This window comes from Culex quinquefasciatus, chromosome 1, assembly GCF_015732765.1.
Source record: "Culex quinquefasciatus strain JHB chromosome 1, VPISU_Cqui_1.0_pri_paternal, whole genome shotgun sequence".
NCBI lineage: Eukaryota > Metazoa > Arthropoda > Insecta > Diptera > Culicidae > Culex > Culex quinquefasciatus.
Window position 1 is genome coordinate 84,049,315 of NC_051861.1, and position 17,153 is coordinate 84,066,467.

At 36.1% G+C, this 17,153-nt stretch overlaps 1 protein-coding gene across 1 annotated transcript; it reads left to right on the plus strand.

Annotated features, from left to right (window-relative positions):
* The first annotated feature begins 429 nt into the window (after positions 1-429).
* Positions 430-4,479, plus strand: LOC119765392. Its single transcript, XM_038249162.1, has 3 exons — positions 430-1,048; positions 2,664-3,092; positions 3,169-4,479. The coding sequence occupies exons 1-2, from the start codon at positions 817-819 to the stop codon at positions 2,771-2,773; spliced, it is 342 nt and encodes a 113-aa protein (XP_038105090.1). The 5' UTR covers positions 430-816; the 3' UTR covers positions 2,774-3,092; positions 3,169-4,479.
* Positions 4,480-17,153: the final 12,674 nt, after the last annotated feature.

Here is a 17,153-nt window from a genome sequence, read left to right on the forward strand (position 1 = left end):
GTTCCCTCCAATCCTGCAACACCCGTGAAACCGATGAGTCCTTCGCCCAAGATATCTTCCATCTTTCGTTTACACCCCTATTCTTTTGCCGAAAAATACTGTCCTTTTTAACATTCACCCAACTCTCTAGAGTTGTTGCTGGCAGTGTTTGATTTGTTGAGCAAGCTCAACATGTATGAGTTCGTGTCATAACAAGCACTAACACATTTTGAGCACACACCGTTTGCAACCGCAACACGTAGTCACGTCAGTTTTCCCGCGCAAACCTCCGAATGTCGCGCTACATTATCGCGTCGCAACCCGAACGCTCGTGTCCGTACACGCCGGCTACCAACACCACCAAACGCAGTCGGGTGCTCACTTCGTGTTTCTGCTGTACTCGGCATGGCCTGCTACGGCTTGTTGATTCTTGTGTATCGCGGAACACGTTTCAACACGTGGTGCTGCTACGAAGTTTCGTGTGCGCTACTGCCGGACTGCAGTTTTAGTTCTATCTCAGCAGTCGTCGGAAGAGGACGTGGTTTTATACGGAGTGCTCTCTCGCAAAAAGTCGAATCGAAAACGAGCAAGTTCTTTGTTTTGATTGCAAGTCAGGAAGACAAAGTTAGTGCGTTTGGTCGTCGCAGCAGGCGCGCGTTGTGTTCGGATATTCGTGACGGAAGGTGATTAGCAAACCAGGACTTGGCAGTGGAAAACTTTAGGCGGAAAAACGCGAAACTTGTGGTTTCCCAAGCAGTGACTTATCGGGGGAAAAAATTCCTTAAAATCTTGAACAAAACAAAAACCGTTTTCGAAAACAATACAAGTGTCAAAACAATGGCAGTGGCGTTCAACGTTCCCTCGGTGCACGAGGACGACGAGGGCCAGTGGAAGCCGGCCAACCAGTTGGGGCAGCCGAACCAGCAGCCCCAACACCAACACCCGCACCATCATCATCATGTTGGTGCAAGCACGAACGTGTCGCAACAGGTTCGGCTGTCGGCCGAGAACGGCCAGCACCGGCTGGTGGCGGCCTTTCACCAGATACTGGCGGCGTACGCCCGGCACGGTGAGTTATCGGGATTTTGCGATAGTTGTGCGGGATGTTTTGTGGAAGAAATGGTGAAGGTGTGGTGTGATAAAATATTCATGAAGAGGTGTGGCGGTCAGGCAGGTGGTGAAATTTTGATGAAGAGTGGAATTTTAGTTGACGTGATGGAAAATTTTATTAATCATGATATGAAATAGAGAATTTGGACAGTCATCTCCATTTTTATCACTCAGTTTAAATTCAAGCATGATATTTGTGCAAAATATCTGACAAGTGATATTTGATTTTTTCCGATTTCTAACCATCAAATATGAAATATTGAATTTGTTTACATAATTCTGCTGGATGAAATTATTTCATACTAAATCTTAAATATTTATGGCGACCATCAGCTTTATTTTGAAGTGTCAAAAAGTGTCCTAAATTAATTATTTTATGTTTTTCTGAAGAAATATTTTTTCTCCAGTTTCGGAATGAACTCTAACATTTCAAATAAGCGTAATATTTAATATTTAGCCATCTTAAAATGTTAGTCTTGATTCAAAATTTATAAAATATTGGTTTCGAAGAGATCAGAAACTTTCACAAATGTTTTATTTTTCATAATTAAAATAGGAACATTCGTATCTTGATGAGACATAAAAACTTAACATTTTTTTTTCTTTTATTTGCTATATTTTAGCAATCCTCATTCAAAATAATCTTGGGCAACTTTATTGAAATTTTTAATTTTTTTTTTTCAAATGGACAACCATGGAAACTTTAAAAAATCGAAAAACTTGTTTTTTTTAGTTAAAATTTTACTTTTAGTGGAAACGATGCACTTTATCAAAAAATCTGTGAAGAACTTTTCTATTGCAAATCTTATTAAAAATGAGATTAAAAAAAATATTGTAATTTTTTTTTCCAAAAAGTATTTTTTTTTTTCAAAACAGCATAACTTTGTCATCATAACCATTTTTCCTGAATTGTTATCATAAATACCTACAACTCCGAAGACACCAATCATGTGAATCAAAATTTCAATTAATTGAAAAATACTGTTACGACAATTTTGGTTTCTTTTACCAAACATTCGACTTTAACTGTCTGAAATTATTAGACAAAAAGTTTTTGATTTGAAACAAGATACATTTAGCAATGCATAAAAATATATTTAATGCAATGCAATATTTTAAATCTCATTTGATTTTCAATAAAATTTTAAGTTATTGGTTAATTTGTAATTGATGTCAAAAGTTGAAACATTATAAGCGAGTGCTTAACCTGCCAAACATACAAGAATTTCACCTACATTGGCTTGAATTAATTTAGAATGATGTCGTTAATGAGTCATGTTTTATTCAGAAAATCAAATATTTTATTGTTATTGGGTCAAATCAGGAAAAACAAACATGATTTTTTCTTTATGTTTACATTTATGAAATCGGTAATTAAGAATTGAATTGAAAATCAATTCAAGACGTTGTTTCATAAAATTTCATCACAATTTCCTGATAAGATATGACAATATTACGAAATTCCCATGACTCAAACTTACATCCCCACAAAACCTCACTCTCCAAATATTGACATTGACCAAATTTAAAGTTTTAACACTTTCTCTTCCTTCTCTCTCCCTCCACAAACACAGCCATTCTAGCTCAAGAGCAGCAGATGACGACAACGACGACCACGTCAGTCCCGCCACCGTCTTGCGTGCAGTGCGAAAAGCTGCACTACCTGCTTCGGCTGCTCCACTGACGGTTACGTCAGTTTGTCCTCGAAGAGGACGCAGAACTTGCCCAAGTTCGCAACGTTAGCCAAAAACGTGCCAGGATTAGCAACTACACCACTACCAGTACTACTACTACGAATACTACAAACACTACTAGGATAAAGCGCGAGCGGACGGTGAGCCGGAAGGAGAGAGCGAGAGACGAATCTGGGTCAAGGTCAGGCGGCGGCGGCGTTGGTGTTGGTGGAGCGGATTCTCCCGTTATCACCAACACCAGAAGCTGCAAGCGTCCCCGATTGGGTTAGGACGTCGAGAGTTGTGAATTTTGGTGCTACCGGCGAGGAGGTAAGTTCTGCGGGAAGCGGACACGTTTGGGGACGAGACTAACTTCTTGCTTTCTCTTTTTCTCTCACTCTCGCAGATTGCGCAAACGACGATGATTCATTGGCGTGTTTTTTCGGCGGCTGGTGGAGAATCGTGGCAGTTCCTCGTCGGAACAAAACAATTAACAATTTAAGGTTGGCAGAAATGGTGTGCGTGAGCGTCGAACGTTGGCTGTTGAGGATGGTTTCACTTTTGTTTGTTTTTTGGAAGAATTTTGCAAGAAGCCGCAAAGGCACAACAACGGAGCAATTTTGAAGGCTCACTTTCTGTACATACGAGCAGCGAGCATTCGTCATAAGTCACGCTGTGAGAACCAAAGCATCTGATCAAAAGACAAACTACAAAGCAAGCCCTCTAACCTACCATTTTAAGGTTTAGATTCTAAGCAATTGTAATTCTTTAAACCCCTCGTCGATTGAAGGGGCTATTTATTATCATTCTGATACAAACACACAAACATTTTTAACTGTATTTCATCTAGAAAAGCGGCAGTAGTGAGCCGGAAGCTGTTAGTTTGTTAAGAAAAGCGTATTGTGAATCTTAGATATTAAGACGTAAAGCAAAAAACAAAACAAAAAGCAACAAAGAAAAGCGCATTGTGATATTGAGCAACTTCTTTTTTCTTAATTTTTAAATGTGACATTTCTATGGATCGGAGTACATCTTTATATTGAATCGAATCGATTAAAAACAACACACAAAAAGCAGCAACTGTAGAAAACAAAACAAAAGACACACTTACAAAGAGCGAAAAAAGCACACAAAGAGAAATAGAGATATTGTACATATTTATTTTAAAAATTGACAAAAAAGAGTTCTGTAAGATTTTAAAGAAGAAAGACCCTAGCATATACACAAAGAAAGCATTTAGTAGAAACAAGCAGCGTATGAAACAAACACTTCTACAATCAATTTCAATTCCTACTTGGGCGAAGATACGTTAGAGTTAAGGTAAACATTTTGTAAAACTGTAAGGATTTGTGCTAACAACCCACAATATACAAAATATTTCAATCAAAACAAGCTGCTACTACTTAAGGATCGAGTGAATCGTTTGTACATAACAGAATGCGGAAGATTACTTTTGTTAGACCAAAAATTAAGTGAAGAAAAAACAAATAAAAAAATACTTAAACAATTATTGTCGGTTTAGTTTTATCTGTTGGAATCCTGGTACACACAAACACAAGCGATAAAAACTTATTTGAATTTAGTTAATTGAAACAAAAATAAAAGCTCAAAAAGCGCCCGCGTAATGAAATGTAATTTTGCGTTGAACTGTCGACTGATGGAGCAAGTTGAGTTTGAATAAAAAAGACAAAAGCGAGATGTGGTTTCGATAAAAAAATAACATTGTTTCATTTTTTCTCCGAAATATGATGACACCGACCAATACAATTTTTTTACAGAGTTCTGGAAACGTATTCTAACAAAATCTTCATACTTCTGCTAGAAATTTTGGGGTTATTGAATTTGAGCTTGAATGTTGTAAGAATGCTGGAAATAAACTATAAGATGGTTGCACTTTTAAAATATTTTGATTTATCTTTAATTTTTATGTATCTTCAGAATAGTTGTTGCAAATAAGCAACTTTTGGATTAGTTGAAAATTAGGATGGTTCACGATTAAGGTGATTTTCAAAATTTTATATTTTCAGGAATATGTTAGGTTTTTTTGTCTTAAGAAAGTTGTTGGGCTTGCCAATCTAAGCAAATTTGTCGAAGACACAAAAATTTTATCTGGCAATCCACGCCTTCTACGACCAAATTTAGAGAAAGCATCTGAGCGAACCTTCAAAAATCAGGTTTTTTGAACGAGGCAATTCAGGGTTAAGTTTAAGAGAAAATTTAAGCTCAGGCACTTTTATAGAGCTATAAAAAATAACCATTTTTATTTTTTGACAAGTCAATTTGGACTTACAGCCATTTTAAGGTAAAAAAAATGCAAATTAAATATCTCGAAAAAGCACAGTCCAAATTTAAAGCGAAAGGGAAGATTTTAGGTAAATATGTTAAAAAAAGTTATCTTTAAAATTTTGCCCTTAATTGCACTGCCATTTTGTGTCATTGGTTCACCCATACAATTCCGGCAGCTGTCAATACAAAAATGGTACGTAATACCATTATCCAGCAATTCCCCACAAAAACAGCCAGATTCGAAAAAAATGGACTGTGGCTTCCTTGGCCGAAATAATAAGACCCTTATTTTTTTGTTTCGCTATTTGGGTGATCTATGACGTGTTAGGATGGTCTGAAATATTGCAATATTTTACGATTTTCGCAAATGTCACATTTAAAAAAATCACTACTCCACACTATTTCTACTGATTTGAGCTCTCCTGGACGAAAATGAAAAGTGATTGATTGGGATTTTAGAAAAAAAAACGTTACTTAATCCACCCTTAGGTGGTTGGTGCCTTCCTCTAATTCAAAGGGTAATGCTATCCAAAATAGACACGCTCGTGGGAAGGTCTTTTATTTACCTATCCAAAGATAGGTCGCATGATATATTTGGAATACGTTTTCATCTAAATATCTGAGAACTGGCCTCCAAAAAGTGTATGAATAACACTTAAGTGCTTATAACTTTTGATAGGGTTGTTAGATCTTCAATGTATTGGTCGCGTTGGAAATGTCTTTTAAATACCTTTCTAAAAATGTATAATATGCCGGGGTTTCTTACCAAAAACAACCCTTTTTACAATCTTCCGGACTTTTGTCAAAATAGTTTTTTTAGCATAACTTTTGAAGTACTTAACCAAACTGCATAATTTTTAATAGCGACTTATGGGACCCCAAAACGGATCGAATGACGCCAAAACGGACAAAATCGGTTCACGCAATGTCGAGATAATCGAGTGACAATTTTTTGATCAACATCCCACCACACACACAGACATTTGCTCAGAATTCGATTCTGAGTCGCTAGGTAAACATGAAGGTGGGTCTAGGAGGTCTAATTGAGAAGTTCAATTTTCGAGTGATTTTATAGCCTTTCCTCAATAAGGTGAGGAAGGCAAAAATATTTTGAAGTATCAAAAATCTAGCCATATATTTGAAAAGGTCGTATGAAAACATGAAATGCAATTTTTTTAAATGTATCTTGACTAAAGAGTCTTTGTCTGAAAATATTATTATCGGATTTCTCGGACAATTTTGCATATTATATCTATAAATGTTGAAGTTTAATCAATAGGACTCCAAGATAAGATTTATGAAAAAAACTGGGGTTTTGACGCACAAAACAGGAAAATGACGAAAACGGCAAAATATTAAAAAAACTAAAATTTGAAAGACCCAACTTCTGTTACCAACAAATTTAAAGGTCACCGCTTTTTTATAGTTATCTCAGTATTAGTAAAAGTTTTAGTTTTAGTAATTTTCCCGTTTTTTGCACTCAGCGTATCATTATTATTTTCAAATAATCATACCACGGAGTCCTGTTTTGAAAGAATTTTCTGATCGATTTGGTGTCTTGTTCAAAGTTATAAATATTGATTAGGACTATTCAGAAAGAAATGTTACACTGAAATCTTTCTAAATTAAATTTCTCAAGAGTTCAATTTCCCAAAATTCGAATTATTTAATTTTTGATTTTTTTTTGTATATTTTAGGGGACAAAAACCGCAACTTTTAAGCCACAAAGAAGTATGGACAAAAATTTTGCCGTTGAGCCGAGATTTTTTTTGGAAAAATTTGTATTTTGGAAACAATTGAAATTTTGGTCCAACAAATTTTTTGACTTCAGTTTGTAATGTAAAATCAAACTTACAGTTGGAAAGTACTTTACTGATTTTTAGGGAAAGTGCACAAGTTTGAATTGAACTTTAACAAATCCGTTTTTCGATTTAAAATATATGTTCATGATTGTGCATTTTTGAAAATATTGGTTTAGAAAAGTTCAGAAAATTTCAAATAAAATTGCCTTAGAGACATTGAATACTTTACCTCAGGTTGCTGAAACACAGCAAACAAGGGAAATTATCGTATCTTGCAATGCTCACTTACTATTGAGCTATTGGTCACTCGATTTCAGTTGAAAACGCTTTTAATTAGCTTTAACCCACCGGAGGTCGCGTACGTGTACTTTGTACACAGTTTGTAAGGGCACTTGTAAGAAAGGCGAAAACACGCGACTTCCCGAAGGTTAATTGAATGTCAAAGTAGTGACCTGCCAACATTAGAGGCACGCTGGAATTAGATGCTGTTCCCCTAAAAGAAAAATAAACAAGAAAAGTTAAGGTTATTTTTTCTCATCCGAACATTCAAAATTCTATTGCAATATCTTACCAACTAACGATCCAATTTTTAATATTAAAAAATAAATCATTTCTGAAATTGTATGATCTTTTCGGTATCAAGACTAATATTCAACCTTCGATTAATCGGCCTCAGCAAAACCAAATGGCGTCGCGGACGTTGCGAGGTGCAATATATATCTTTTTAACTTGAGATGATTTTTCGAAAAAAAGTCTAACTTTAAAGGCCTGTACCGAGCTCTAGAGTGCTCAAAACTTCAATGTTATACCAAATAACTAAAACATGCGAACTTGTAGATCAAGACAACGTTTTCATCCAAATATCTAAGATCCTCAAAAGTGTATAAATAACACTTAAGTGCTTATAACTTTTGGTAGGGTTATCAGATCTTTGATGTTTTGGGCTCGTTTAAATACATTTCCAAAAATATATAACATGACGCGTTTTCTTACAAAAAACACCCTTTTTACAATCTTCTGGGCTTTAGTCTTAATCGTTTGTTAGCATAACTTGTGATGTACTTTACAAAACATCATGATTTAAAGAAGACTTATGGTATCCCAGGGTAATCGGCGCCGTCGCTCCGTGCCATACTTTCATACACTTAGGAGCCCAGGGCGGCGAAGTCCTTGCAGATAAAAAGGAAGACACTAGTGGTTGGTACTAGCAATGGCAGTACCAGCTATACCCGAGCATAGGTAACAAGGGAAATGCATAATAATACCTTTCTCTGGTATAAATCCCAAATTTTGGTATTCCTGGACCCTTGAAAATTTGTCTAAAGGATTATGCAAGAGCAAAATGTGGTATCATACCAATTTAAGGTATTGTTTTTATATTGCAAAATTGCAGAATTTGTCAATGGTCGAACACCACATTTTGGTATTCTTTTGGTTTTACAGTATTTTATCAAATTCCTCTGAAACTATGGGAAAATTTTGACCAATTTTGACAAAATAATTAATTTTGCGCTAAAATGATGTAAAATGATGAAAACCGGAAATTTCAAACTTGATTTTAAACATTTTTGATATACCCCCTACAGAAATGACTTGAAATTGTGGAAAATTTTCTAAGTTAGGATGCCACATTTTGGTATTATTTTGGTATTAAAGTGTTTCATCAATTTTCTCTGAAACTATGGATTTTTTTTTTAAATTTTGGCGAGATAATTAATTTTGCGCTACAATGACTTGAAACATAAAAATATTAAAGCTGATTTATTTTTTTTGTGATATTTATACTCACTAATATTTTTTTCAAAAACGTTGAAATTTCTTTAAGTCAGGATAACCAAATATTTTGAAAAACGAGTCAATCAACAGATCATTGAATTTTGGTGAATTTCAATCCGGTTTCATTTTAATAATACTTATTTTTCAATCTTGTTATTTTTCAGAAGCTTCAAGAACTTCAAGCACAGACCGTTCATCAATGACAAATGCATTCGGTGTGGTGAAGAATATCACTAATAACAACATGGAATCATCAGGTGAGTAGATTTGGCTGTTGCATATGAATAATTTCCGTTTTTCACTAACTGCAACTGCTGCACTAAAATGGTATGAAAATAAATTTTGGTATTACTTGTTCAAATACCAGCGACCATAATGTGCTCTTGGTTGCCCAGTAATAGATGGTAAAATACCATGAAATCATACCAAAATCATATATGTGAAAGACCACAGAAATACCAAAATATGATTTTGCAAGGGTGCTGGAATACCTAAAAATAAAACCATGGCAATACCAAGTTTTGGTATTCAAGCAATGTTTAAAAATCCAGAAGACCTCAACTTGGTATTGAAATGGTTTTATTTTGTGGTATTATTTTACCTTTGGAATAACATGTTTTGGTATTGTTGTGCCCTTTCACATACAAGACTTTGGTATGATTTCATGGTATTTTACCATCTATTACTGGGCAACCAAGGGCACATTTTGGTCGCTGTTATTAGCCCAAGTAATACCAAAATTTGGTATTCCCGTGTTATTTACCCCTGCTCGGGTAAAGTCAACTTCGTTATGGTACCCCAAGACGGATCGAATGAGACCAAAACGGTCAAAATCCGTTTAGCCAGTCCGGAGATAATCGACTGACAGTTTTTTGATTAACATACCTACTTAAACAAACATTTGCTCAGACCGTGATTCTGAGTCAATACGTACATGTGAAGGTAGGTGTTGGACGCCAAATTAAGAAGTTCATTTTCGAGTGATATTATAGCCTTTCTTCAGTGAAGTTCCTTGATTCGGAAGTAAAACAGGTCTACACGTACAACATTTCAAAGCCTCATAATCTAACACAATTTTCCAAATCTCATCCAAACTAGCTAGTTTAGGAGCGTGCATCACTGCAACTGCATGCAATTACAAATCTCAACCGACTTCGCTTGTAAAATTCAATTAAATGTCAGCCCATGAATAATACACCCTTAATGGGATCCTGATTGATCCGACCGGCCTGCGGAGACGTCTCCTAATCTCCTACGGCTTTGTAACTCCAAGCCAATCCGAGCCCAGGTTGGTATTATTATGTAAAATTCAATTTCCAATTGTAACTCAATTAAACCAGCCGGATTATAGTGCAGCGCAGCGCTTTGGTTTCGGGGGGTCCAAGTGCATCCCAACTATAGTGCACCTCTGGTTTGGAAAGCAGTTTTCTCCTCTGGAGAGAGAGAGTGTAACAGAGTCGCGTCCAAATGACGCCTAATCAGACGCGTCTTCTTCCCCCCATGACACATTGTTGTCATCGACGGTCGTGCTTCATTGGCGGTCTTCACCGTGAAGATGAATGACAGGGTGCTGCTGGCTTGGTGGTGTTACACAATGTTGTGACCAGCCACGTCTCGTCAACTAGAATGTAAATTTACACGTTGGATTCATTGGGAGTGGGTAGTCTAATCTCGCCTGGAGGCCAATTTGGGAAGCCTATTACCTATTGGAAATGGGACGCTAATAGTTTGGGGATGCTTTAGGGATGTTTCCAATTTAGGTTAATCATGATACTTTGTGGCACCCTCTGCCACCCAATTTTTTTTTCGAAGATTTTTATTTTTCCCGTGTTCAAAAAATCATTTCCAGCAACACTTGTTCAACGAATAACTTAATTTATCTAGTTTTATATTTTTCTGGATCTATTTTTTGTATTTTATTTTGCATTTATCTTGTTAAGTTGTTAAGTGTGTTTATAATTGATAATATTTGGCTTATTCTACCACCTCCTATCATTACCTTCTGCTTATCTAGTTTTTTTTTTGTGTTTTTACAGTCCCCTTTTCAATTTTTTGCTTGTATGTCAAAATTTTCTGCTATAGAACGATACCATTATCATTTAAACTGTAAAAAATGCGTTAAAAATTGTAGAGGGTTAAAAAACTTTCTACATGATTTTCAAATAAATTATATTAATGAGAAACCATCGTATTTAAATTTGTTTACTGTTTCACTGCCCTTTAATTAAAAATTCGGCTGATGTAATTCGAGAAAAACGTAATTTTTGTGTTCGTCACCAAAACTTCGCCTAGTCAATTTTAAAGGGGAAGAAGATAAAATATAGGTTTGGTTTTTGCATCGGCTGCCAAAACTAAACAATATTTAAGTGAAATTCATGTTTTGGAAGATGCTTTGGAACAAACTCTACCACCTGAAGCTAAAACAGAAAGTTTACACATATTCGTCAAATTTTTCATCAAATTAAGCCAATTTATGAATACCAAAATGTTTCAAATCCTATATTACCCAGTTTTATAACATTCTTTGAAATTTTCAAAAAATAGTTTAAATAATTTGAACACAAATGTCAAGAAGATTCGTAAAAGTACAGAGTTAGTTTCAATTTAATCGTTAAAATGCTAAACATTTTTTTTAGCATAGCATAGCATAGCATTGGTGTCTACCCGTAGCTGCTACTTCGTTATTGACCAGGACCCCCAAAAATTGCTCCGTGGACCACAGATGAAAAGTAGGAACCAATCATCACCCCTTCGCAATTTTCAAAGGTCCCTATCATGCTGATCAATACCGACGCCGGCCACGACCAGTGGTAAGACACGGGGAAGTGGATGGGAATGTTAGTCCGATACTTGAGTGATGGGACCGCCAAATCGACTGCGTCTCCGACAAAGTATCACATGAGTTTTGAGGGTTAGTAAGATGGGTATGAGGTCAGGATTCACTGTGGTAGGTGATGCGACCATAAGCAATTTGTTTATCTGTTGAAATTTTAAAAATCTTAGGCAGCCGGCTGCGGAAAGATACACAATCATTGATTTAGAAATAGTTTTAATTCGAACGCGGCGCCAAATTATCATTCAATCCCCGTCGGCGTGCCTTCCGAGCAACGACGCTGTGAGAAGGGCTCCTCCTTTTACTATTTAAGAAATATATTAAATTGTATTTTCTGTGGTTTCCAAATGATTTATATCAAAACTTTATAGTGAGGTTTGCAATGATTTCATCGTGTTGCAGGATTTTATGACGAAATGATCCGAAAATAGTAATCCACGAGACCGACAGAATTGCGAAAATAGTAACTGAAAGTTTTCGTTTCGAGCAGTTATTAATAAAGTGACACTATCACGAATGGTGCATTTTAAGCCGAAGTCGTTATAGGTAGTTATATCTTTTACGTTATATTTATAATTATCGGAAAAATAAGATCAGAGTAAGAGGAGAACGAATCCATAAAAACGACGTATGAACTCGAGTTAGACATTCTCGTTTAACGACCGGTATATTATTTTTTACGCGACTTGAAAGAAGGAAAGAAGAAAAAGAAAAGGGAAAGTGGGGAAAAATATGTAAAATATAAGATACATACATACAAAACGGCTAACATCCTCTTCCTGCCACAAACACAAACACAACATAAAACAGAACGCTCTCACCCGGGTCACGGCCTAGCATGTAGTTGTCTCTCGATCGCTGCCGCTCCACCCCACCGAGCGACGGGGTGGCACAGAATCGCCGTCCAGCACCTCCCACCCTCTCGCTGATCAGCCGCATCCTTCTCGTGCTGCTAGCAACGCAGTTGCAGTTGCTAACTGCAGTCCACTTCGGCCACCCCAATCACTGCACACCAATACGACCAGAACGGCGCGCGCCGTAAGAGGCACTCACTATCCCTCTCTTCTCAACCCGAAAGCGGGGAAAGCAAGCAGTGGATCTGCTCTCTACTCTTCAGAAGCCCGCTGCTTAAATAAGACTTTCTTCTCGATCGTGGTGATGAGCGCTGTTGCAAATTTTCCTCTTCCTTGTCCCTCCCCGTTCCACACTCACATACCCTGCCCGCTAATCTCTGTTTAATCTGAATAAGGCCCCCAGATAATGGCGCGTGGGTGGTTTACCTGCTTCAAGGATTTTAGGGGCGTTTTTAACCTTTTTCAGCATAATCTCGGTTGCCCCAAGATCATCAGCACAAAAAAACGAACGAATTTTATGTTACACACTACTAATACACTCACACCCAATCTGTCAAACCCAAACGGTCATCGTCTGACTAACACAACCACACACGCAAAACTTGTATGCAAGTTGAACAATTCGATTCCCATTACACCAACACTATTAAACAGATCCCTCTTCCGTCGACGCTTGCGAGAAAAAATGCACCACCGACCGCAGGAAAACATCGCGTAAAGCACAAATTAACCGGGAAAACCAACGAACTCCACCACTTCCACGAAGAACCTATATGCACCGATCGACTGACACCACCATTGCAAACCAAACCCTCGAAATTCGAGCAAAAATCGCGAATTTTGACCAGCAACCGAACACGCGCGACTCTTCAACTGCAACGCACACCAATCCTCTCCCCGTTAATGCTAAACATTTTTTTTTCCACAAAAATACAACTTAATACCACACTACACAGAAAAAAAGTTGAATTTTGGAATGTTGAAAATTTGGTAGGTTGAATACTACCTCTTTTTTGAGTAATATTACATGAAAAATGTGTAAAAATGTGAACCTGATGAATATTCATCAAAAACTGATGAAAATTCATTATTTTCTGGGGTAAAACTCATCATTTTTTTAGCCACAAAATCTGTCACCATTTCCTGATGAATATTACCATCATTTTTTTTCTGTGTAGATTCCAAAAATGCTTGCCTGAATACGTTATGGCAATTTTAGACAATGTCGACTCAATAAGATTGTAGAAAACAGTTTTTTTAAAAAGTTTCCTAAAAACAATAAAAGCTTTTGTTGCAATGTAAGCTAGAATTTGCGGAATTTCGTAAAATATAAAGTGACTGACTTCAAAACAATTGGATTTTACTTTTTTTACAGTATAGGCACCGCCCACCAGGATTGCAACGGCATCACTTTAAACATGAATATTATCTAAGTATATTTAAATTTAATGAAATTTATGAAACAACATTCTAGGAAAAAAAATATTTTCCAGAACTACTTGATGTTTTGCACATTTTGGTAGCAGCATTAAAAATACATATAAATAGATCAATTTTTTTATGAAGTATAGCAACTTCAATCATAATTTTTTTATGTTCTTCAAAGTTTAAATAAAACTTATGAGTTATTGAAGCATTCAACTAAATCTGCATAAGTAAAAGAGAGCGTCGTCTTTGTATTCAGTTTTAATTATATTGTACAGACTCGATTTGACTATTCAAAGTTCTCGAGAAAACCCTGAAATGCTTCAAAGTGCCAAAACAGAGGCTAATATTTTGTTGATAAAATATTAAGAACTTTAATATGGTAACGTAAGACTGGTACAAATATTTTTAAAAGTTTTTGTCACCCCCCCCCCCCCCTTCAAAATTGGCCCGAAAAATCAGGGGGCCAAAAAAATATTTTCACAATAAACTTAAAAATTTCAATGAAAATTCAAGTGCAACCAGCAGAAATCAAATTAAAATACATTCTCCTGCGTTTAAAATCATTTTTAGCATGTTTGGGTTTATTAAAAAATCTTAAGATTTTTTGAAAATTTTCGATGCAAAATCTTTTTTTTCGATACAATTTTTGTTTTTATCAGATCTTAGATTTTTTGAAAACTAATGATTGCAAAACAACTGAACTAGTGTAAAATGCATATTAAAACACTTTTTTCATTTGAATGTGAAGACTATGGCTTGCTATTTATTTTTTTTTATATTTTTATATTTTTTTGCCCCCCACCCCCTTGACCACGGCCAGGGCCGAGGGACAAAAACTTTTTTCAATATTTGCATCGGCCTAATATGTAATAAAAAAAGTTGCAAAAAAGGGCTTATTAGATGGCTGTATCCCAGCACCAGCTGTTCAATCAACAAAGTCAAATATAGAAAATTGTACAATGTACACCCATAGGAAAATATATACATCAAAATGTGCAACAGTGAATTTGCTACAGAAAATATTACATGTTATAACAGTTTTTGCAGCGAGCTCATATATCATTTATGCCCTACTGTCAGCGTGCTTCTACTCTATCCCTCTCACTTCATCAAGCGCTCCACGGCTCAGTGGTAACGTATCAGATTACCAACCAATATGCTGCTGGTTCGATCCTCGTTTGAACATTTTTTTTAATACCAGCAAATAGCAATTGGTAATGTCGATAATTGTCGATAACGGGCAAAAAAAAAAGTTCAAGGAACTTATTCAATAATTTCGTCTTCGTCATTTTTTTTTAATACCAGCAAATAGCAATTGGTAATGTCGATAATTGTCGATAACGGGCAAAAAATAAGTTCAAGGAACTTATTGAATAATTTCGTCTAAAATTACAAAATTTGATAACTTATAACAACAAAAATACAATTCAAAAAACTTTTTTGGCTTGTTCATGTTTTTTTTTTGTTGCTACTATTGATGAAGATGGCTTCTTTGCCACAGGACATTAAAGCGTCCCATTTCCCGGGGTAACAAAAATGCCTAGAAATGGTTATTTTTCTAAGAATTTCCTGAGAAATTCAGAGATTTAGTTAAACGAAACTAACGAAACTATTGGCACTACGCCCCCGGGGCATGGCCTTCCTCTAACGTGAGATTTCTGCTCCAGCGCCTCTGACGAGACAGGAGAAACCGGGACCGACGTTTTACTTCACCATCCGATAGAAGCTCAGTGGATAAGGCGGGAATCGAACCCGCGTCTCATTGCATCATCGGGATCGGCAGCCGAAGCCGCTACCCCTGCGCCACGAGACCCACGATTTAGTTATTATTATTGTTATTTTACAAAAAAAATACTGTATTTGAAGAACAAGTCTTAATGGGTTTTATTTATTGAAGAAATAGTAACCGTTGAGCCTTAAAAATCTAACTGCCTGTGGTTTTTTATGTTTGAAGTACCAATTTAGTTTTAACTCAGTTTTAAAATTTTCGGAGCGAATTTTGTATCAGATATTTACGATATATTATTTGGTCGATTTTTTGTTGCATCCTTACATTTATTGCTTGTTTATGTTAAATAGTTCAGCTAAATAAATGATTTGTAAGTGCACAAAAAATGTTTGAAAATAAAAGGTAAATAAACATCATAGTAGCACCAGGTACTCCATACATTTTTGACAGCAAAATGATTTTTCATCGAAATCTATTGAACAAATAGAACCAATTCTTCATTCAATCCTGACTAGGATATTAACTGATACCAATTTTAAATTGTATCCAATTTGGTGAAGCAAGTAAACATGGTAAACAAAAACATGAAAATCTCCTGGCAAAAACGGGTTAATATTTTAAGTTTAGGTTAATAATAAGTTAACTAACGCTTGATTTTCTGAAATTTCCGGTAAATTTACAAATATTGTATACTGGAAATCTCAGGAATTCTCTAGTTTTTTTTTTCCACGGACAAAGTTTTATCCAAGTAAAAAAATACAAAAACAAAAATTTCGAAATAGTTTGAGAAATTCTAGAGCATAAGTCAGTAGAGAAAATTTCAATAAAACTTGAAAAAAGATCGAAGCTCAAGCCTGTACAAAAGACCATCTCGAGAGGAATATTTTGTGCATTGCTGAAGACTGTAAAACATCCCTACTCAAAAATCAGTTTAGTTTCTGCATCACATTCACGGTTGAATAAGCATGTTCACAATGTTGTAATTGCTGCAGCGAAGCTTTCCACTAATCTGTTGCATTCAAAGCCCTAAATGTTTTAATCTTTCAAATCGATTTTAGGTGAGTTCTAATCTATGGAAGCCTGTACCAGTGAATTGGTTGAAATGTTCAGTCCTACAATTTCGTACAATTAACTGTCCGTTCGCGACCTTTACCGAGCGTTAAAACAAAAGGACCTACCTGAAAAGTGCAGTGACATTTCGGAAAGGACATTCCATCCAGCAGCGGATAGCTAGTCCAGGAACCAAATTAGTGACTAAGACACGGCGCGGTTAAATGTCGCGTGACTTTGCGAGCGGCCATCAACTGTTTTGACAAATGATGTCTGGTTGGTGGCTTGACGTTCAGCTCAGGTCAGGTGAGAGTTGAACGCTTTTGCCTGGGAAATCATTATCGTCTGGTGAGAGGGTTTGTGCATTGTTTCTATAATTACAAGGATTGGAGTTGGGTCCTTTCTGTTTCCTCGTTGGGTGGGACACGGATTTGGGATTGACCTTTTTCGGTGACAATGGAGCTTGGCTGGCGTATTTTAAGTGACCAATCGAAGTCACGCAAACCTTGTTTGGTGATGGGAATGTATGAAAAAGACTTCTCTGCTCAAAATATTCTCAAAATTATAATTTCATTGATTATTTTCAAACATAACTCATCCAGGCTCCAGGTACAAATTTCTTGAACTCATTTA

Bases quoted from the DNA above. Each gene is read 5' to 3' on its own strand.
- LOC119765392 (XM_038249162.1), top strand. From the start codon at position 817: ATGGCAGTGGCGTTCAACGTTCCCTCGGTGCACGAGGACGACGAGGGC. The intron at 1,049-2,663 runs GTGAGTTATCGG...CCACAAACACAG, and splicing joins GGCGGCGTACGCCCGGCACG to CCATTCTAGCTCAAGAGCAG.